This window comes from Pituophis catenifer, unplaced genomic scaffold (assembly GCF_029215685.1).
Source record: "Pituophis catenifer annectens isolate HBS135680 unplaced genomic scaffold, rPitCat1.0.hap2 SCAF_2, whole genome shotgun sequence".
NCBI classification, from domain to species: Eukaryota; Metazoa; Chordata; class Lepidosauria; order Squamata; family Colubridae; genus Pituophis; species Pituophis catenifer.
Window position 1 is genome coordinate 54,794,698 of NW_027256882.1, and position 22,365 is coordinate 54,817,062.

At 42.3% G+C, this 22,365-nt stretch overlaps 1 protein-coding gene across 2 annotated transcripts; it reads right to left on the minus strand.

The window, feature by feature from the left end:
- Positions 1-2,546: 2,546 nt before the first annotated feature.
- LMOD3 (leiomodin 3) lies at positions 2,547-19,565 on the minus strand. Of its 2 annotated transcripts, none has more exons than XM_070936856.1 (3): positions 19,062-19,565; positions 12,266-13,615; positions 2,547-3,602 (listed from the first exon to the last, which is right to left on the minus strand). In XM_070936856.1, the coding sequence occupies exons 1-3, from the start codon at positions 19,353-19,355 to the stop codon at positions 3,576-3,578; spliced, it is 1,671 nt and encodes a 556-aa protein (XP_070792957.1). In that variant the 5' UTR covers positions 19,356-19,565; the 3' UTR covers positions 2,547-3,575. The 2 variants fall into 2 exon arrangements, with proteins under 2 accessions (XP_070792957.1, XP_070792958.1); XM_070936857.1 differs by lacking the exon at positions 2,547-3,602 and adding an exon at positions 4,982-5,330.
- Positions 19,566-22,365: the final 2,800 nt, after the last annotated feature.

Genomic DNA, 22,365 nt, shown 5'->3' on the forward strand with positions numbered 1-22,365 from the left:
TGACAACAACTTGATGACATGTAAACCACCTAATCAAGAAGTATGAAAACACTAAACTCTATTTGAAATAATAAAAAAAAAATACTTGTAGCTCAGGTTTTAGATTTTAGAATAGAATAGAATAACAGAGTTGGAAGGGACCTTAGATCAGTGGTGGGTTGCTCCCGGTTCGGTCCAGTTCTTGCAAACTGGTAGTAAAAACAGTGGGAGGCTCCGCCCACCCACCCGGATATCATCATGGATGATCTGCGCATGCACAGAACCCACCCCTGCCTTAGAGGTCATCTAGTCCAACCCTCTGCTTAGGCAGGAAACCCTATACCATTTCAGACAAATGGTTATCCAATCTCGTTTTAAAAACTTCCAGTGTTGGAGCATTCACAACTTCTGGAGGCAATTTGTTCCACTGATTAATTGTTCTAACTGTCAGAAAATTTCTCCTTAGTTCTAGGTTGCTTCTCTCCTTGATTAGTTTCCACCCATTGCTTCTTGTCCTGCCCTCAGGTGCTTTGGAGAATAGCTTGACTCCCTCTTCTTTGTGGCAGCCCCTGAGATATTGGAACACTGCTATCATGTCAACCCTAGTCCTTCTTTTCATCAAACTAGACATACCCAAATTTTGGCAGTGGTTTGCCCTCCAAGCTTGTTTCAATTTAGTTTCTGAACATTTCTGAACAACCAATCAAACAACCAACTGACCACACTGGCACATAAAATATAAGTTAAGGAGAATAATGTCGACCCTGAAGATGACGCATGTTACTTGGAGGCTTGACAAATAGGACAAAAAAATCCTGATGATGTTACCTAGTCTGGTAACAAAACGTTTATGTTCAGAATCCAGGCACTCGGCAACTGACTCATGACAGTTGCATTGTCCCTGGGACATTATCCCTTTTGTGACCTTCTGACAAGCAAAGTCAATGAGGAAGTCAGATTCACCTAACACCAGTGTTACTAACTTAACAACTGCAACGATCCACTTAAAAACTGGCAAGAAAGCTCACAAAATGGGACAAAATTCACTTAATAACTGTCTCGCTTGGCAACAGAAATTTTGGGCTCGATTGTGATTGTAAGTCGATTGTAAGTTACCTGTAATTTAGCGGTTATCCAGATTTTTTGCTCTACCTTCTATTTGTAACTTTTATTGCAACTCTTCACAGGTGATTATACCTGCTTGATGTGCTTGTTTGCCTCTAGCCTGTGGGCAGGGTCACAAACAAATGCAAGCTCCTTACATTATTGTTGTGGTGGTGCCTGAAATGGAACTGAGGTGAGATTGGGAATCAAATCCAGGAGCCATATGCTGAAGGGGTGTTGTCAAAAATCTCCCTGAGTGTTGGAAAAGACTGCCCAGTTCTATCACCCACAAAAAACTGTAGGACTCCAAAGATCACCTAGACCTAAGACAGGGGACTTTATTCCATCCCAGATAAATGGCTGTCCAATCTTTTCTTTAAAATCTCCAAGAATGGAGCACTCACAATTCTGGGATGCAAGCTGTTCCATTGGTTAATTGTTCTCACTTCAGGAATTTTTTCCTTATATATTCAGGTTGGGTATCACTTTAATGAGTTTCTTCTCATTGCTGTTTGTCCTGCCCTCAGGTGCTTTGGAGAATAGGTTGATCTCATTTCTGTGACCGCCCTCAAGTACTGGAAGACAGCTATCATATCACCCATAATCCTTCTCTTTGTTAGGCGAGATATATCTTATTCCCTTAACTATTTATCATATGGTTTAGCTTCCAGACTTCTTACCATCTTGCTCTTTTCTGCACTCTTTCTAGGGTCTCAGCATCTTTTTTTTTTTGTATCATGGTGACCATAAATGGATGCAGTACAGAGGTGGGTTTCAGCAGGTTCTGACAATTTCTGGAGAACCAGTAGCGGAAATTTTGAGTAGTTCAGAGAACCGGTAGTAAAAATTCTGACTGGCCCCGCCCACATCTATTCTCTGCCTCCCACGTCCCAGCTGATTGGGAGGAAATGGGGATTTTGCAGTAACCTTTCCCTGGAGTGGGATGGGAATGGACATTTTACAGTATCCTTCCCCTGCCATGCCCACCAAGCCCATGCCATGCCCACCAAGTGACACCCACAGAACCGGTAGTAAAAAAATTTGAAACCTACCATTGATGCAGTATTCCAAGTGCAGCCTCATTAGTGCAATACAGAGTGATACAGAGTGCAATACAGAGTGCAATACAGAGTGCAATACAGAGTGACAAGAAGTGACACTTCTTGTGATCTTCATGCTGTCCCTTTGTTGATGCAGTCTAGGACTGCATTGGCTTTTTTTTTGGCAATTGGAGCATACTACTGGCTCATACTTAAGTGGTGGTCCACTAAGACGCACAGATCTTTTTCACAATTACTACTGTAGACCTGGGTTATTATCATAGGTACTACTGTTGACCCAAAGATGTGATATGCAGAAATCTTAAAAAGGAACACTTATTTTGAGAAGAGAAACCCCTATTCTATACAGTATGCACTATTTATACAATCTCCATTGCAGTTACCTCAAGCTAAAGACAGATATATTCATCTGAAAGATGGTGTTTATTTCCCTTGTAACATCCTTCATTTAACAAAAATAAAATTAGTTGTGATTAACAAAAAGATAAGGTTTTAAAACTGGCAGGTATGCCCAGTGGTGGGATTCAGCCAGTTCACACCTATTCGGGAGAACCGGTTGTTAACTTTCTAAGCAGTTCGGACAATTCGGAGATTTCTTCTTGTTGGAAGAAATCTTATTTTGTTTTTTCCACTTTACAGGGCTAATCTTGTAAGGAAGGCAGGAAGGAAACATTCTGGTGTTGTTTCTAGTCTAATCTTTATTGCCCTGCTTACAGAAACTGCCTTTCTGGATAACCCCGTATTACATTGTAATAGCTAAGGCAAAGCGCCCATCGACATGAGTGACATTGAGTTGGCCACACTCACACGGTCACATGACCACCGAGCCACGCCGACCCAGCTGGTCATTAGGGCAGAGAACCGATTGTTAAATTATTGTTGTTTTAATTTACGGCCAGAATATCTAATTATTTTAATACTGTTTTTTAAATTTTGTATGCTTTGTTTTTACTTAGGCTGTGCACCACCCTGAGTCCTATTTGGAGAAGGGCGGTATAGAAATTTAAACAAATAAATAAATAAATAAATTTGAATCCCACCACTGAGTATGCCCCACAACTACAGGTGAGTGGAAGAATGAAACAATAATACCACAACAGGATGCGCAATGTGCTTCTGTAAAACGTAGGAGAGAAGGTCATATGGAGACAGTACATTTTCCTGACGAACTGATGACAGGGATGGCACAATGATTAAACGAGACAGGTGAAGTAGCCCTTTCCATTTCTGCCTCTCCCCAAAATAAAAATACATCTGGTTGCTTGAGATCGTAAGTCAGCAATCATCACTTCAACAGACCACATGCTTTAAACATTGTTCCCATGTCTTCATGACACCCAGCTGAAGGAATCAATTCCTGAAACCCTCTGAAGCAACACTTGAATAGTCTGGTGCTTTTTCTAGATTTTTCCTTCAGCAGAACAGGGTGCTTTATTCCAGCTCTTTGGGAACAGGTACCTGTGTGGGAATTGTAATAAAATGTATGAATTGGAGAAGGAAATGGCCAGAGAGAAAGAGAGAAAGCTTTTAAATTATATAAGCAGCATAAATGTTGTAAAAGACACAGTAAAATTGAAAACAATTTCTTGACATACTTTCTGGCAAAACATCAAAGCAGCTCTTATGCAACAAAACATACCGTGAAGCTAAAGTATTTTTCTTGGAAAGTAACTCGGTTGCAGAGAAATGCTATTCAACAACCCAAGATTTTGCTGTTCCAAAAGTAAAACATTTCTGCGGTATCCCACACCAAACTGTGTTTCCACCGTACAACAAAGTGTTGTATTTATTATGTTATTATGTATTTGTATTTATTATGTTAAAATGCTTTAACATAATAAATCAGGGACACAAGAGTTTGGGAACAGTTTTATCACATTTTATGTATCTGGTAAAAATCCTTAATCTCGTAATAGTTGTCATCATTTTTTTGTGTCAGATTTAGTTCAATGCAATTTAAAATAATAATTAAGGTTTTTTTAAAAATCTGACAAACAAGAAAATGTTAATACTGCCTTAAGTTTTTCCCACTTGCAAGTAGAAATGTATTGTTTCTATGCATATTTAGAATAAGTTGTAAATTTTAAGATAAATTTTAAAAATTCCTCCCAGATAATATACTAATCCCCCCATTAAACACAAAATTCAGAACTTAAACTCAGTTATACCAAAATCTGTGTAGAGTGTTTGTCTCAATGCAATTTTTATCTTATAATCATTACTAATAATTTTTATTTGCTAGGGTTGATTTGCAATTCCTGTTCATACTAGTTCTGCTTTAGGCATGAAAGCTGACTGGGTGACTTTGGGCCAGTCATTCTCAGCCGAACCCTACCACACACAGGACTGTTGATATGGGGAAAGTAGAAGAGGGAAAGAATGTTAGGTATGTTCACTGCCTTAAGTTATTTATGCAAATAATAAAGACAGAAGATAAATCAATTGATTGATCAATCACATTTGAAACTGACTAGGGTTTTCCTACATTTTCTCTTTTGGAAAGACAATTTACCCATAATGCCATAGTGCAAAGAACTACCACTGGCTGTACTAGTATATACTGCTTGACTTTGACCTTGGAAACTTATATCTGCACCTCTGAGGGTGGCATAATTTACTACTGGGGAATGACTTCACTCATTAACAGGTGCAACATACTGGCCTTGCCCCATGTGAGAGCTTCTGAGGCATCCCAATCAATCTAAAGAGAGACATTGAATCCAGAGCTGCTCGATATGAAACCCAACCTGCTGTGTAAATGAGAAGGGGGGTGTCAGGTGTGCTTCCTTCAAAGTCCAGGAAAGAATAAGCCAAACTCCATTATTTATAGAGAAATGTACTTTTACTAGAAAATGAAGTGAACGCAACCCAGGGAAAGCTGAAACTAAGCAAGAGGCGCGGAAATTGCATCTAGAAAGCATCCCCCTCCCACTGTCCATCATCAATCATCCAATCCAAAGGTCTCCCAGAGGTCAGGTGGAAGGACGTCTGGCATCGTCATCCATCAGGAACGCAATGACGGTTGGTCTGATAGCCCCTTCAGAGATTCGGTTTCGTTTCTTTGAAAACTCCTCCCACACGCTTCCCTCCCATGCCCCCTAGCTCTCCCCCTCCCGTTTCTTATGGCAGCCAAAGCAGTAAAGGCGGAGGCTGACATTCAGCCCCTCTGCAGAAAAGACGTTAGTCCTAAATAGGAAAAAGAAAAGGGAAAAGGGAAGACAAAATACAATACAGAAATTAAGGTTTATCAGGATATTTGGTATGAAACAGCTGTACTTTCTTTGGGGCCCGCACATCACATTTATTCACCCACTCAGTTTGAGACAAAGGAAAATGTTTCCAGGCCACCAGATATTGCACTTTACTGTGGTGCTTCCTAGAGTCTAAAATTTCTTTAACTTCAAAATGTTGCTCCCCTTCTATCAGTATGGGGACCGGAGGGGAGTCTTGGCCCGGCCATAAAGGGGACGAGTGTTCTGGTTTCAACAAGCTAACATGAAACACAGGGTGGATTCATCTCAAAGTTTTTGGCAACTCCAATTCAACTGTTACTGGATTAATAAGTCTAGTGACTCGGAAAGGACCCACATTCTTGGGTCCAAGCTTTTTTTATTTCTGGGAGATCTGTAAGTAGTTGGTGGAAAGATAAATCCTGTTGCCCACTTTATACACATGTGCAGGGGACCTTCTTTTATCAGCTTGGGTCTTATGTGCTCGGTGTGCATCATCTAAAGCTTTTCGAGTTACTGCCCAAGTGCTCCTTAGCTGTTCAATCCACTCAATCAAAGATGGGTTCTGTGGGTCATCTTGTGGTAGCTCGGGGATCGGCACAAATTCCTGACCCGATGCTACCTTAAATGGAGTGAACCCGGTGCTGCTGTTATGGAGTTATTATATGCCACCTCCGCAAATGGCAACAGGTCCACCCAATTGTCTTGCTGGTAATTTACATAACATCTCAGATACTGTTCTAATTGATTCTCTTACAAGCCCCATTAGTCTGGGGGTGGTGGGTGGAGCTTAGCCCCTGGGCGGAGTCTATCAACCGTAAAAATTCCTTCCAAACGTTGGAAGTAAATTGTACACCCCTGTCCGAAATTATATGTTTTGGAGCTCCATGTAGTCGGTAAATCTGACGAATAAACAATTTTGCAAGGGTTTTAGCTGAAGGAATTTTTGAACAGGGGATGAAGTGTACTTGTTTGGAAAACAACTCCGTTACTGCCCAAATGACGGTGCACCCCTCACTCTCTGATAGGTCCACAATAAAATCCATGGATATCTCTTTCCAAGGGGCATTCAGCCTTGCCACACTTTGAAGTAACCCAGGTGGCTTCCCCGAAGGTCTTTTAGCTGAGGCACACACTGGACAGCTAGCCACATATGCCTCTATGTCTTTTTTGAGTGCAGGCCACCAAAATTGTGTTTTAACGAGATGTAGAGTTTTAACAAATCCAAAGTGTCCCGCCGCCTTGGCGTCATGAGCGTATTGCAACACTGTTACTCTTACACTGGCAGGGACATACAATTTTGCCCCAATCCAAGCTAGACTATCACGTAGTGTACATTCATTTGAGTGGGTTTTAAACCATTCGTCAGTTTCCAGGGCTTCTCGTAGTTTCTGAAGCAAATCGCCCAAGAGCCCTGGCTCGGCCTTTGTCTGCGCTCTGGTAGTCACTGGTGCTGCTAATTGTGTCAAAGGGATGATAGGTCGAACCACTTCCTTCTTGCTGCTGTTATATTGAAGCAATCTGGAGAGTGCATCCGCCATGAAGTTCTTTCCACCAGGAAGGTAGTGTAGAGTGAAATTGAAGCAATTGAAGTGCTGGGCCCAACGAACTTGTTTTGGTGACAGTTTACGCAGTGTTTTCAACGCTTCCAGATTTTTATGATCGAAAGGATGCTTTGCTCCTTCTAGAAATTGTCTCCACGTTAACAATGCAACTGCAAAAGCCCCCTTTTCCCATATGGCCCATCTCCTTTCAGTTTCTGATAATTTTCGGGACATGTAAGCACAGGGTTGTAGTTCCCCTTCTGCATTCTTTTGCAAAAGTACTGCTCCCACAGCTACGTCGCTCGCATCAGCCTGTACTACAAAAGGCTGTTCCATGTCTGGATGTTTGAGTACTGGTTCAGCAGCAAACAGCCGTTTCAACTTTTCAAATGCGGCTTGACAGTCCATGGTCCATTCAAGTGGTCGTGAGGGCCTTGGTTTTACTTCACCTTTAGTTTTCAGAAGATTTGTTATTGGTAATGTGATTTTGGCAAACGAGGGGATAAATTGTCTATAAAAATTTGCAAATCCCAGGAAACTCTGCAGTTGTTTGCGGGTGCGTGGTGCTGCCCATTCCAGTACCACCCGAACTTTCCCAGGGTCCATCTCTATCCCCTCATGCGATATGCGATACCCAAGATAATCAATTTTGCTTTGGTGAAACTCACACTTAGAAAGTTTGGCATATAGTTCAGCAGCTCTGAGTTTTTTCAGGACAGTTCGCACCAATTTCACATGGTCGTCCATGTTCTCAGAGTAGATAAGAATGTCATCCAAGTAGACCAACACCCCCTTATACAGGTGCTCGTGTAACACTTCATTTATCAATTGCATGAACACAGCAGGGGCTCCTTGTAACCCAAACGGGAGCACTCTAAACTGGAAACATCCCAGTGGGCAATTAAATGCTGTCTTCCATTCATCCCCTTCTTTAATTCTCACTCAGTAGTATGCCTATCGTAAATCAAGTTTAGTGAAGACTTTTCCCTTTCCTAAGTGCGCTAACATGTCTTTCATGAGTGGCAGGGGGTAAACGTTTTCCACGCAAATAGCAAATAGCGTTCAAATTTTGGTAATCAACTACCAGGCGAAAGGAGCCATCTTTCTTTTCCCGGAACAATACCGGCGCCGCCACTCTGGGTCTGGCTGGTTGGATGAACCCCCATTCTAGGTTTTTATCAATGAAGTTCTGCAATTCCCCTAATTCTCGAGGGGTCATGGGGTAGATTTTTGGCTTAGGGATCTTCACCCCAGGGAATATTTCAATGGTACAGTCTGTAGCCCTGTGGGGAGGCAGCACATCCAAGGCCCTTTCACTAAAAACTTCACGGAGATCCCAATACTCCTTTGGAATCTTCTCCTCCCCCTCGATGTGGCCTATTGCCACTTCTGCCCTTTCGGGTTTTATACCATCCTCCAGGGGGTTTTTTTCCCTCTCTAGTCTCAGTTTTCCGGCGCGGATGCGCAAGACCCCCATCTTCCAGTTAACCCATGGGTTCATCTACGGAGCCAGAGCAGTCCAAGTATAAAGGGTTGTTCCATGCCCGGGGCCACAATAAATCTGAGGTTCTCTACATGGTCTCCCAACTGCATTTCAATGGGTTTGGTCACAAAGCTGGCTGGGCCCCCTCCTGCAATTGATCCGTCCAACTGACAGAACGCAATGGGCCTTTTTGACGTTTTAAGTCTCAGGCCCATTTTCTCCACCACCTTCGGGCTGATTATGCACCTGGTGCATCCAGAGTCTAATAGGGCTAACATCTGCACCTGTGTCCCTGCAGATGGTACCCTTATTTCTATGGGGATGAGCATGGGGTCCTCTGTGTGACTCACCCGATCATTGGAGTCGGAATCGGAATCCGTCCCGCTGTTGTCGTCGGTGGTCAGAGTTCCCAGCTCACCCTGGTTTCGGGGAGGGAACTCAATGACTTCTCCTTTCAGAGCAATGCCGCAGGTTTTTGCGGGTATTTTGTTGGCCTTCTTGGGTCCCGAGCCAGCAGCCTTTGGCACTGGTTTGGAGAAACATTTGGCAGCCCGATCTCCTTCCTTTCCACAATTGAAGCAGGTGAAGGGCTTCGATTTGGATTTGAGTTCTGCTCTCCCCTCAGCCATCTTTGGTGCTTCTTAACGGTAAAAGGAGGATGACTGGTCTCCTGCATGCCCTCCTCGGGCCAGCTCGATCTCCACATCCTCAGCTACTATATACCAACTCTGCAAGTCTTCAGGGACCCCCCGGCCTCTATAGTCCTAGTATATCTCTTCATTCAGCCCATCTTTGAAGCTCTCCAGTAGAGCCACTTCTGACCACCCTGTCATGTAGGGTGCCAGCTCGCGAAATTCTTGGGTATACTCTGCCACAGATCTCCAGCCCTGCTGGATGCCCTTCATTCTGAGTCTCGCCTTCCGTTCAGCTAGGTGGTCTTCAAACCGCCTCCTAAGAGCCCCCATGAACTGGTTGTAATTCCTCAGCAAAGGGGAGTTATTATTGTGGAGGACCACCATCCAGTCAGCTGCTACTCCCTCTAAGGCGTTCGTGACGCATCTCACTAAGCGGCATCTGATAAGTAGTCCTCCCCCCAGTCCTGCATGTGGTTCCACACTTGGGTCAAAAAATACCCCAAGGTCTTCGGATTCCCATCATATTTCCCGGATGGGGGGGGATTTTTGGTTTTTTACACCTGCGGGGGGGGGGGGCTGCAAGGCTGGGGGTCCCTGGCCTGCTGCATCCCTCACTTGAGCTGCAGAAGCCTGAGATATTCTTTCCTCAGCTTCTTCTTCCTCTCCCCCACAGGCTGTCTCTTCTGGCTCCCCCTTGGGGCCGTCTCCTCCCTTCTTCACAGGGAACCCATAAGACTCACGGCTTTCACGGCTTTCCTCAACATCACGGAGAAGTTGCAATGCTTGTGCCAACATGAGGCTTTCCTTTTGCTCTTGCAGCCACACTGCCTCTTTCTTACGGGGTCTGGAGCTGGTTACTCCCTGGGGGGGTCCCCCCCCAGTCCAGCAGTCTTCCTACTCCTTTCGACCATCTGGCTTCCTCAGGCTCCTCTCTCAGCTGGAGCTTTTCCAACCATTCAGCAGCCTCTTTCTCTGCTTGAAGAGAAGTTATCGTAGAACCCGATGCCCCCATCTGGTCTTCTTCACTCTCTTGGTCTGACATAATTTGGATTTCAGTCCCCTCGGTTTTTATCCGGGATGACTGGAGTGAGTTTCAGCTTAGTGTCAGGTGTGCTTCCTTCAAAGTCCAGGAAAGAATAAGCCAAACTCCATTATTTATAGAGAAATGTACTTTTACTAGAAAATGAAGTGAACGCAACCCAGGGAAAGCTGAAACTAAGCAAGAGGCGTGGAAATTGCATCTAGAAAGCATCCCCCTCCCACTGTCCATCGTCAATCATCCAATCCAAAGGTCTCCCAGAGGTCAGGTGGAAGGACGTCTGGCATTGTCATCCATCAGGAACGCAATGACGGTTGGTCTGATAGCCCCTTCAGAGATTCGGTTTCGTTTCTTTGAAAACTCCTCCCACACGCTTCCCTCCCATGCCCCCTAACTCTCCCCCTCCCATTTCTTATGGCAGCCAAAGCAGTAAAGGTGGAGGCTGACAGGGGGATTGTGGCAGAAAATGCAGTTCATCTCCTACAGTGCTTTCAGTAGATATGTTATTGGAGTAGCCTCGTCCCAACTTCGAAGGATTTGTAAACATTCTCAAATGCAGCAGCTAGAGAAGCAAAGATCAACCCAGTGAAGCAGCCAATTGTTAGCTTTCTTTTATCTACTTCCTTGAGGGTATGCAGGTGCATGCATGAAACAGAGAGACGTGTATGGATACAGTACTTCAAATGCTTTAAGTTGAAACCCATATAATGCTATTAGAGATCCTTACAAAGTGTTGCAGTTTCATTTTTGGTTATCATTACATAGCAAAAGGATACCTTATGTTAGTAGTCACCATTGATGGGCATGTTCCAAGCATCTGCAACTTAGAAATGTACTAATTTGCCTCCTTGTTTCTATTGATCATTCACCCCTTGATAAGAATGCTCCTAAATTCACAGGCCAACATACAGAAAACCATTTAAGCATTATAGAATGCTTGTCTGCATGGAAATTCTTTGATTTTAGTCAAAGAAAGTCTTATTCTAGGAAAAAATATTATGAGCAGGTGGATATGAAAAGATCAATTTTGTTTTCTATAGATATTATTGTAAAATGGCTTGTATGGAGGTGTTGGCTGCTGGGGGTTCGCAGGGATTCGGGAGAACCTCTAGCTAAGATTCTGTGCAGTTCAGAGAACTCCCAAATCCACTGCTGGCTGGCCCCTCCCACCCCTCCCGTCCCCTCCCAGGAGTCCCCGTGCAGCCTGTTTTGGATGCAGGTAAGTTCAGGGTGTGCACGGAGGCTCGGGGAGAGCGAAAAACAGGCCTACTGGAAGTTCGGGAAGTCCGGAAATGAGCCTGTTTCTGGCTTCCAGAGGGCCTCTGGAGCCTGGGGAGGTTGTTTTCACCCTCCCAGAGGCTCGAGGAAAGCCTCCGGAGCCCGGGGAGGGCAAAAATGCCCCCTTCCACTGTGGTGTAAGAGGCCAACTAGGCCATGCCCACCATGGCCACGTCCACCCAGCAACCGGGCAGAGAACCCCTTGCTAAAATTTTTGAAGCCCTCTGGTGTCTCCCAGATTTTTTGAACTATGGTTTCCATAATTTGTTGCCTGTAACCATGTGGGTGGGAGCCGAAGTCCAAAATATCTGAAGAGCATGAAGCTGCCTATCTCCCTGCTGAAGCAAAGAAATCATATGATAACTAAAATTGAATTGTTGTGTGAAAGCTTTTAGAGGTAGTCCTTGACTTATGACTGGTCATGTAACGTCTATTCAAAGTTACCACAGACCCCTACTCCAAAAGGTACTTACAACCAAGTTCTGAAGTTTTGGTGGCCAGCCCCACTCCTGTGGTCCCATGACTACATTCCAGGTCTTGGCAAATTGGCATTTATGAACATTTACACATGATCATGTGACTGATATACGACGTTTGCCAAAACCAGACTTTTACTTCCAGGTTTTGGTGGAAAAAAAAACACAGCGGGTTTGTTTAATGACCACAATATTCACTTAACAATCATTGCAAAAAAGGTAGTAAAACTGATGACCTGCTTTACGCCTATTATGACTTATGACCATAATGGGCGGGCTCCATTACAGTCATAAGCTGAGGACTACCTATAATACTAATCATATTTTATCAGCTGTTATTTCTGCCTTTTCTAAGAGCAGCAATCAAATCAACAGTTAAGAGGGACTTACTCATATTGCAACACATTGGTTGTTCCTTGAGTCACCCAATACTTACCGGCTTCAAATAAGCTACATTACTCTGGCGAATATCATTAAGTAGCTTGTCTCTTGGAGTGGTCTCAACCAAAGGAGGGGGCCGCCTTCTCGGAATAGGTTTTAGGGTCTTAATCACATCTTTGAGGTTGGTTTTTTCAGCTGGCTCTACATATTCCTGGATAGAAGGTTTGCGCTTTGTCCTCTTGAGCTTCACTGTCTTGAAAGCGGGAAGGTCACTACTGCTTTCCTTCTCAGGTTCTTCTCTTATAGCAGGTTCATTTCTTCGGCCAACAGGTGGGGTTTTGGGAACTGCTGTCATTGGAGGTTGCATTGAAAGAGGCATCATCGAAGCCGGTATCGGTCCTCCTAGCAATTCCCACATCCCAGGAGGCAACCCAAGTCCGTTCTCCAACATGGCAATGAATTCTTTCTGCTGCTTTAACTGTTGCAGTTTTTGCTCCTCCATCCTTTTCTGTCTCTGCTTATCAAGGTTTCTGCTGAGGAGATTAGTGACCACCATTCTGGGTCCTGGAAGTTCAAAGTGGTAGCCTATCTTAAGAAGTGTAGGGTTGGCTTTCAGGAGTCTGGCAATCTCCATTTCTGATTGATGACCCAACATACTTCTCTGATTGTGGAAACGTAGCTCCGTAAGCTTCTCGTTGTACTGTAGGCATCTCATGATGGCAACAATCCCTTTACCTGAGATGAAATTGGAATCGATATTCAGAGTGATAATACTCCTATTTTCACGCAGCATGTTGGCCAAAGCAAAAGCTACATTGTCATCTGCCCCAACATTGGCTAAACTGAATGTTTTGATGTGCTTGTTCTTCTTCATGGCATTGACAAAGTCCACTAGCATCTCCTTGGGGATGTTCTCAATGTTGTTTAAGTTGAGTTCTGTTGTTTCTGGGTCATTTCTCCGGACTCTTTCTAGACTCCCTTCTAAATTAGTTTGATTTCCTGAAGGCCGTGCACTTAATTTAATAAAACTAGTGTCTAGAGCTAATTTTTTGGGAATATTTAATTTTGAAACTTTCTTTTCATTTTCTCCTTTTTCACCCGATTCTGTGTATGATGATCCTGTAGTTTCCTGTGTGCTCTTGCCATTCTCATGAAGTTTTTTTGTTTCCAGATCTCTCTTCTCTGATTCTTCTATTTTCTCTTCTTCTTCCTCCTCCTCTTCCTCCTCCTCTTCCTCCTCTTCCTCTTCTTCATCCTCTTCTTCCTCTTCCTCCTCTTCCTCTTCCTGATCCATTTGTTTGTTCTTTTTGTAATCATTTATGTCTTCATTTGCAGCATTGTTGGCCATTGGCTTTTCACTGCTACTATTGGCAACATTTTCTTCAGAATATTCTCTGAAGGGTCTCTATAAAACAAAATGCTAAGAGCTGAAATAATTTTAAATCGTTTTGCCACATCATTTGAACGAGACTAAGAAGGTTGATGAATTTGTTTTTCTGTTATGAAGATTTACAAGAAAGGCATCATAATATACTTACATAATCAGCATTAAGATATTTATTTATTTTTCAGATTTTTGGACTGCCCATCTCAGAATAACTGAGTTGTAAGGGACCAGAGGTGTCAAACTTGCCCACCCTGGAAACAGGAAAGGACTGGCCCACGGTGCCTCTGCCAGTGAAAATGGAGCTCTGGGAGGCCGCACATGTCCCCCTGGGCTCTGTTTTCACTGGCAGAGGGCTGCAGGAGGCCATCACGGCCAAAAATGGAGCTTCAAGTGATGTTGAGCTGGCCATGCCCACCCTGGCCATACCCCCCCAGCCCCCTCCCCCAAGATCAAACACAACTGATGTGATCCTCAATGAAACTGAGTTTGACACCCCTGTCTCAGCCCAACCCACCCCACCCCCAAGCAGGAAACCCTATACCATTTTAGACAAAATCTCCCTCTGAGAGGAAATCTGGGCAGCATACAATAAAATGTTATAAAAGAACAATATCTAAAATTTAAAAATTTAGAAGGAGGCAAGGATGATTAAACACTGTTAAAATTAGTTAAAAGATGAAGGGAAAGCTGCCACGGCATCAGCCTGCCCCACAGCTGTGTGATCCCCTAGGGCAGTGTTTCTCAACCTTGGTAGCTTGAAGATGAGTGGACTTCAACTCCCAGAATCCCCCAGCCAGTACCCACATTACACCAATTCTCCGTGAGCACTGGCTCCCTATTGGTCTCCGGGCACAATTCAAGGTGTTGGTTATTACCTTTAAATCCCTACATGGCTCAGGGCCAGGTTATTTCAAGACCGCCTTCTACCGCCTTCTACCACATAGTTCCCAGCGACCGGTAAGATCCCACAGAGTTGGCCTCCTCCGGGTCCCATCAGCTAAACAATGCCGGCTGGCAGGCCTGCGGGGGACGGCCTTCTCTGTGGCAGCCCCAGCTCTCTGGAACCAGTTACCTCCTGAGGTCTGGACCATCCCCACCCTATTGGTCTTCCGAAAAGCGGTGAAGACCTGTCTATTCCGGCAGGCCTGGGGCCGTTGATCTCACTGTTGCGATCGTGTGAGGTCTAGCCATGAAAGGTGTGAATGGGTTTTAATGTTTTAATGTTTAAATATTTTTATAATGGTTTTTTAAAAAATGCATTGTAAGCCGCCCTGAGTCTTCGGAGAAAGGCGGCATATAAATTGAATTAATTAAATTAAATTAATTAAATTCAGTGCCTTTATGTGTAACCTGCAGCCCTAAATTATGTCATTTCCTTAGCCAACTTTTTTCCTTTCTAGCAATAGTACATTAACAAAACCAGATTTCAGAGGCCTGTGTGCTAACTTTCTTGACAACAAAATGCCGATTTGCTATTATTGCGGGCTGCACAATTGTCCTTCCTGTATTAAAAAATGAGTAGTAACAGAGGTGGGGGGTTTTTGTACACATTAGTTTCAACCTAGTTTTTGTAAACGAGGACTGACTTAAAACTAGTAATAATCAGGCATCTAAAGAAGATTTTTAAAAAAAATAATAATAATGAGCTAGAGTAGCAGTTGCACCAAATAATCATTCTGGTAATTTCTGGACCAGTCTACAATACTGAATGTTCTTTAGAGCATACTTTATGGTAAACCATCGGGCCAAATAACACTTAGCAATAGTACTTAGACTTATATACCCCTTCATAGTGCTTTACAACCCTCTCTAAGTGGTTTACAATATTAGCATATTGCCCCCAACAATCTGGGTCCTCACTTTACCGACCTTGGAAAGATGGAAGACTGAGTCAACCTTGAGCCGCTCAGAATCGAACTCCTGGAATGAGCAGTGAGTTGGCCTGCAGTACTGCATTCTAACCACTGTGCAAATATGTATAGTTGGAAGTGATACATATTTATACTATGCGGAATAAAAACCCGAGCCTGGTTATAATCCTGCTTATATGCCTTTTTGTGCTTGCCCCCTTTTGAAATATGCATACCATTTGGAAACATCCCTGATATAATTTTTCAGTCTTGTTCTCTGCTCTTCCACCAATCTCTTTTCCTTTGCCATCTGCTCAATGGAGGGATCATCACTCAGAACCAGGGCCGGATTTTCCTATAAGCTAACTAGGCTTCAGCCTAGGGCCTCAAGATCAAGAGGGGCCTACATTCAAATTGTTAGCAAAATTAAAATTACACTTTCACTATAGGTGAAAGGGCCTCATAAGTGGAATAGCCTAGGGCCTCTTTTCATCTAAATCCGGCCCTGCTCAGAACCTCTGCACCCCCAAGCATCATTTGCTAAGACTAGTTTAGAAGAGAGAAATAATACAAAACATGACTCTCTTATTATAGAATTCGTACATTTGATTATGCTTTAATTTGAGAATTACCTCATAAGAAAAGGGAGCATCAAGTGAACTTATTCCCATCACAAAGTCAAGTCTGTTCAAATATGAGAGAATGTATCTCATGTACAATTTATTCTTAATTCAAGTGCTTTTCTCAGTGGTTACATAAACTCATTTTTTTAAGCACTGTGCATAGACAGTAAGTATAGTCAAGGCTATGGTTTTCCCAGTTGCAATGTATGGCTGTGAAAGTTGGACCATAAGAAAGGCTGAGCACCAAAGAATTGAGGCCTTTGAACTATAGTACTGGAGAAGACTCCTGCAAGTCCCTTGGACTGCAAGGCGATCAAACAGGTCAGTCCCAGAGGAGATCAACCCTGACTGCTCTTTAGAAGGCCAGATCCTGAAGATGAAACTCAAATACTTTGGCCACCTAATGAGAAGGAAGGACTCACTGGAGAAGAGCCTAATGCTGGGAAAGATTGAGGGCAAAAGAAGAACGGGACAACAGAGAATGAGGTGGCTGGATGGAGTCACTGAAGCAGTCGGCGTGAGTTTAAATGGACTTCAGAGGATGATAGAGAACAGGAAGGCCTGGAGGAACGTTGTCCATGGGGTCACGACTTCGCAACTAACAACAGCAAAATAGACAGTAAATTTACTGATAAACTGATATATGCAATGCCCTTTTAGAGGCTAAATACTATTGCAGAACACACTTACTGAATACCTCTGGAATATCAGTTAATGTCTTCCAGAGAATGGCATGAGATTGGCCTCTTGGCAGTCTAGTTATTGAGTACCTCAAGAGCCTCACCGAGATGATCTTGTCTCTGATGCTATTCAAGATATGCAGGAAACTGCTTGGTATGGATTCTAGGAGTTATAAAGTGGGGTATAAAATAACAGCAGTGGGTGACAACTCCCAGCTTCATTCTTCTCTAACATCAGCATCATGGGAGGCCGCAAGCTGCCTAATCTGGTTCTGGATTGTATGAGGATCAAAAACTCACGTTGCATTATGAGAATTTGGATTCAGTGCATTCAGAAACTGAGTGAGTTCAGGAACTTCAAAAACTTCCTGCTTTATATTAACATGAGGATATTTTTCCTACGAAGAAGAGAATTTTCAGTTTGGGGTGTTGGCTTATTGTTGTTGTTGTGCTAACAGCACCTACAACCACTCTTAGCAGCCAGACTCCTTCTCAGTCTGGAATTATTTGTAAATCAAGATTGGATGATGGTATTGAATTCTATGTGGGATTATCCTGAAGTACAAAAATTATTAACTATGGCAGAATTTGTTATGTGCATATTACATCTTGTTAACAACTGTGTTAAAAGTTGCCAATCTGAAGGAAAAAACATAGTCCAATTGCCTTTTGAAAAAACACCTTTGAGACAATACTTATCAAAGTAGATTTCATCAGGACCAGGTGAAAGATTCTAATTCTATGTATCTGTTTGGTAATTCTAGTATCAGCCTTTTACTGGGAATCTGTGAAATCTTTCTATATTGTACATACTATGGGTATTCATCCTTTTTCTGGCTGAGAATCACTCACTAACCTTTGATATCTGCACTGATTGCCTGCCTCCCAAAATTGATCAAGTCAAAATCAAGTTAAATTAAAATAATTACATAATCTTAATAAAATTTCTGTTAAATCTGCTAAACAAATTATGATGAAAGTATGGTGATCCTATTAACAGGATTATCCACTTTTAATATGATTAAATATACATGAATTATCAGACTTCACTTTAGCACCCAACTGCTTCTGTACTGATATCTGGTGTTTCATTGACACTAAATCATTAGACAATAGTTAAAACATATCTAACAATTAGAAACAACCTAGGAAGTGCAACAGCTTGTATATCATTTTCTCTAAGGATCTTAGTCGATGTTTCCAAACCATGGCAACTTATAGATACATGGTCTTCAATTCCTAGAATTCCCTATTCAATTTGATCATTGCTAAGAATTCTGGGAGTTGTAGCACTTAGAAAATTCACGGGAGATGAAGTCAGACATATCAGAAGACACCAGAAGAAGGTCCAGATAGTATGACTTAGGCAGGTTCACTTGGCTCTTTGTGGAGGATGGGCTTTATTAGGTGAAGATGATCCTTATGGACTTTTTTCCAGATCTTTGTGATTTTGTCTGATAAAAATCTTGTGAAATATTCTTCTCCATATAGGAAACAGTTTAGTTTGCATAATTTAATTAATCTAATAACTGTTCATTATGGTGGTTCAATGGTTAGAATGCAGTATTGCAGGCAAACTCTGCCCACACCCTGGAGTTCGATCCTGACCGGCTCAAGGTTGACTCAGTCTTCCATCCTTCCGAGGTTGGTAAAATGAGGATTCAGATGGGGGCAATATGCTGACTTGTAAACTGCCCAGAGAATGCTGAAAAGCACTATGGTATATAAATCTAAGTAATATTGCTATTGTTATTCCTATTTTTATTGAACAAATTTATTCAGCTGCCCAGAAGGAACTCAGACAGGTAAATAGGAATATAAATGTAATAAAATTAGTTTTTAAAAAAGAGCATTTCGGAATGTTCATTATTAATATGATATGTTAGTTGGATTGAGATTTCAAGATTATTTGATAGTAATAGCTATTTATATTTTAATATCAGGTAACAGTAAATGGTGGAATATCATGTATTTTAGACTATTTTTTATTTAACCAGACTGGAGATGTAAATTTTATCCTAGGGATCCATAAAATTATCTAATCCATAAAATCACAGAGCATGGAAAGGCTTGTAGGTTCAACCTGCTGTGTAGTGCAGGAATAATAAAATATATTATTAGCATGCTTTAGTTTACTACATGCAAAAAAATATTCTAAAGCCTATTTTAAAGTACGTACATCTGCTTAAATTCAAGACCTATTTATTGGAAGTGTGGATAAGAGCAGCATGTTAGCAGATGCTCATCAAACCCTGTGATAAAATATGGAATAGCACCTGTACGCAGAATATTTATATTTCCTGTTCCTTACCTCCGAAGGTAATAGCGTGACTGGTATCCTTTCATCATCATGCATTCGTCTGGAGGCCTTCTCCCAATACAGGTAATCAACAAGAGATCTGTGATCAAAGTTTCCTGTCGGAGGTTTCTCCGTCTGATCCTTCTGTATCATTCCAACAGGCACTTTGGGGTCTGGAGCCATGACTTCCATTTCACACTGTAGTTCTCTCAGTTCCTCAGGAGATAAGTTTGCTAAGATTTCATCCTCATCTATCTCTCCCGAACAGAAGTCCTCTTGGTCAGAGTTTTGGCTGAGCTCAGACATGTTCTTTATTGATTAAAAAAATAACCACGGGGCAGATACTTGGAGGGAAAAAACAAACAAACGTCCGAAGTAGAAAAAAGGATGGTAATTCTTTCTTTGAAAAATCTTCAGTGTTCCTTGGTGTTTGTGGGGTGTATATTTTCTCTCCCTCCGTCAGAGAGAATAACACAGCTCTGTCTTAGATGATGCTTCAGGAAGAGTGAGGGAGGATTGAAACATATGGTACATCTAAATTAAGCATGGCTTAGGCAGAGCAAGAAAATTTATGGAGGTGCTGCCATATTCTGTTTTGAGTAGCTTATGTCAGCTGTATAAGCCCTTTTGACATTTTGGTACAGCTGCTTGGGGTATTGCCACAATCATATTCTAGAGGATTCCTGCAGTTATACCATTTTCAATGGCTCATGATATATACTAAAGTTTTAGAATATGAGAAAATGAAGGGTTGTGCGTGAATTGTATTTAAATCTGTTGGGAACTCTTAAGATTTGTCTGGGTGACCTTATGAACTAATAGTTTTCACCCTTGATCCAGAGCTTTACAACTGTTTCAAAACGATTGATTTATGAAGATCAGATTAAATGACATTAGCAAATATCTTGTTGTTATTGACACCAGAACTAAGGGATGTCCTTGGAAATATGCAGTCACTAACAAATCAAATGGCCAAGGCAGCAGCAGCCACAGCACTGTTAATTGCAAAAGAAAATGAAAATAGTATTAGAATGTTATAGTGTACATTGTTCGATGTTTTTGAAGAATTGCTTGGATCCCATAACAAATTATAAAGGTATTAGATCTGGTGTGAAAGGATCTGTACAATCATTAGTTGGCAGCAAAGAAATACAGACAATTCTTTCTGCTGTCATTTGGTGGTGACCTGGATTGCCATATCCAGTGACTTTACAAATGATCTATGTAGAGAAACCAATGGGCAACTATTTACTGTATTTTGTTCAAAAACCTGAACATTGTTAATTATTTAATTGGAATTGGATTGAATTCCAATCAAATAAATAAGGATTGAAAGGAACACGGTGGCTCAATGGTAAAACGCTGAGCTTGTCGATCGAAAGGTTGGCAGTTCAGCGGTTCGAATCCCTAGTTTCGCGTGTAACGGGGTGAGCTCCCGTTACTTGTCCCAGCTTCTGCAGTTCGAAAGCACGTAAAAAATGCAAGTAGAAAAATAGGGACCACCTTTGATGGGAAGGTAACAGCATTCCGTGCGCCTTTGGCATTTAGTCATGCCAGTCACATGACCACGGAGACGTCTTCGGACAGCGCTGCCTCTTCGGCTTAGAAACAGAGATGAGTAGCGTCCCCTAGAATTGGGAACAACTAGCACATATGCGCAAAGGGAAACTTTACCTTTACCTTTAAGGATTGAAAATATACTTATGCATTAAAATGCCAGTATTGCATAACAGGGATTAAAATCCAGGAGCATAAAAACAAATAGAGTTGTAAATTGAAATATTTTCTCCATGAAAATTCTGATTTGTTCAACTCCCACTCCACCCCCAAATATGACATTACTTATATGAATGCACATGTACTTATTAAAAAATGCACATGCACTGTTGGAAGGCTGCTTTTAAAGAACAGATGGACCTTCCAGTACAAGTCATGGAGATGTGTGTTATATTTGTCACTTGTACTGTATAGTAGAAACAAGAACTTGTGAATCTCTGTTTCATCATTGCTCTGGTGACTCAGTCACAGCTTATTTCATCTCATAACTTATTTTTTCTGGGAGGCCTTTGACTTCATCCTTTTGTGTTCCTCCCAAGTGAATTATACATCATATAAATGTATTTGATGTACTGTATTAACCCATCTCTACTTCACCCTTAACGTGTAGAAATTAAGAACTGAAGATGAAATCTCATTTCCTCTTTCACTTTTGATTCTACACACAATCTGAGGAAGAGTCATTCACCACTTGGTGGTGGGGATCAGGGGTGGGTTCTACTTACCTTTACTACCAGTTCGCAACGGGATCGCGTGCACGCGCTTGCAAGCTTCTGCGCATGCGCAGATAGCTTCTGATGACATCAGGGTCAGCGGCAGAGCCTCCTGCCAGTTTTACTACCGGTTCTATAGAAGGAGGTAGATATCAACTCTCAATTCTCAACAACCCCAGGCTGCATAATAGTAATAATAAAGAATATTAGGACTTCCACAGGGCAAAATGTGGAGGGCAACAGGCTTCCTTGCTGTCAACCTTGTGAGGTAATCCAGAGAAGGATAGAATGAACATCCAGATGAACTGATCCTACTTTATTGCAAGGTTACATTAAGAGAATCTTCCAAGACTCTGTATTTCTCCCTTCCCCTCTTTAGAAGGGATCCCACCCCTCTAGTTTTCCAGTAGTCTCTATGGATGCTCCAACACTGGAGGTCTTTAAGAAGAGATTGACAACCATTTGCCTGAAATGGTATAGGGTTTCCTGCCTGAGCAGAGGGTTGGACTAGAAGACCTCCAAGGTTCCTTCCAACTCTCTGTTATTCTGTATTTCTTCTGAAATGCTTCTCATGCTTTCCCCTCATCTGCAGACTGAGTCAGACCATTATCAGACCATTGCCCTGGCCGTAGGGCTCCCTCCTGTCATTCCTACATACCATCCCACCTGCCAAGATGATCGGTAAGTAAAACCTTCGGGAACCCCCAGAAGCTATTGATGGAGCCAATTCCACTGTAATCGCTACCACATTAACAAAATGCAATGGTTATTCAGTAAAAATCAAACCACAGTAATTGTTAATAAACTCAGTGAGCAACTTGGTTCCCATCCTAACTTATCTGCACGTCTAACAGGCATTGACAGAGTTCCTACCGGTAGATGTGTTACATCTGATCTCATGGCCACATACCAGTTGAACATATTTCTCTCCACAACAAATAAGAACTACCTTAGCAACCAACCTTGGACTTGCTTGGTCTCTTGATTCTCCCAGAAAGAAAACTGAGCCATTTGTTTGGTACTTGGTATCTATTTCACTGAAACAG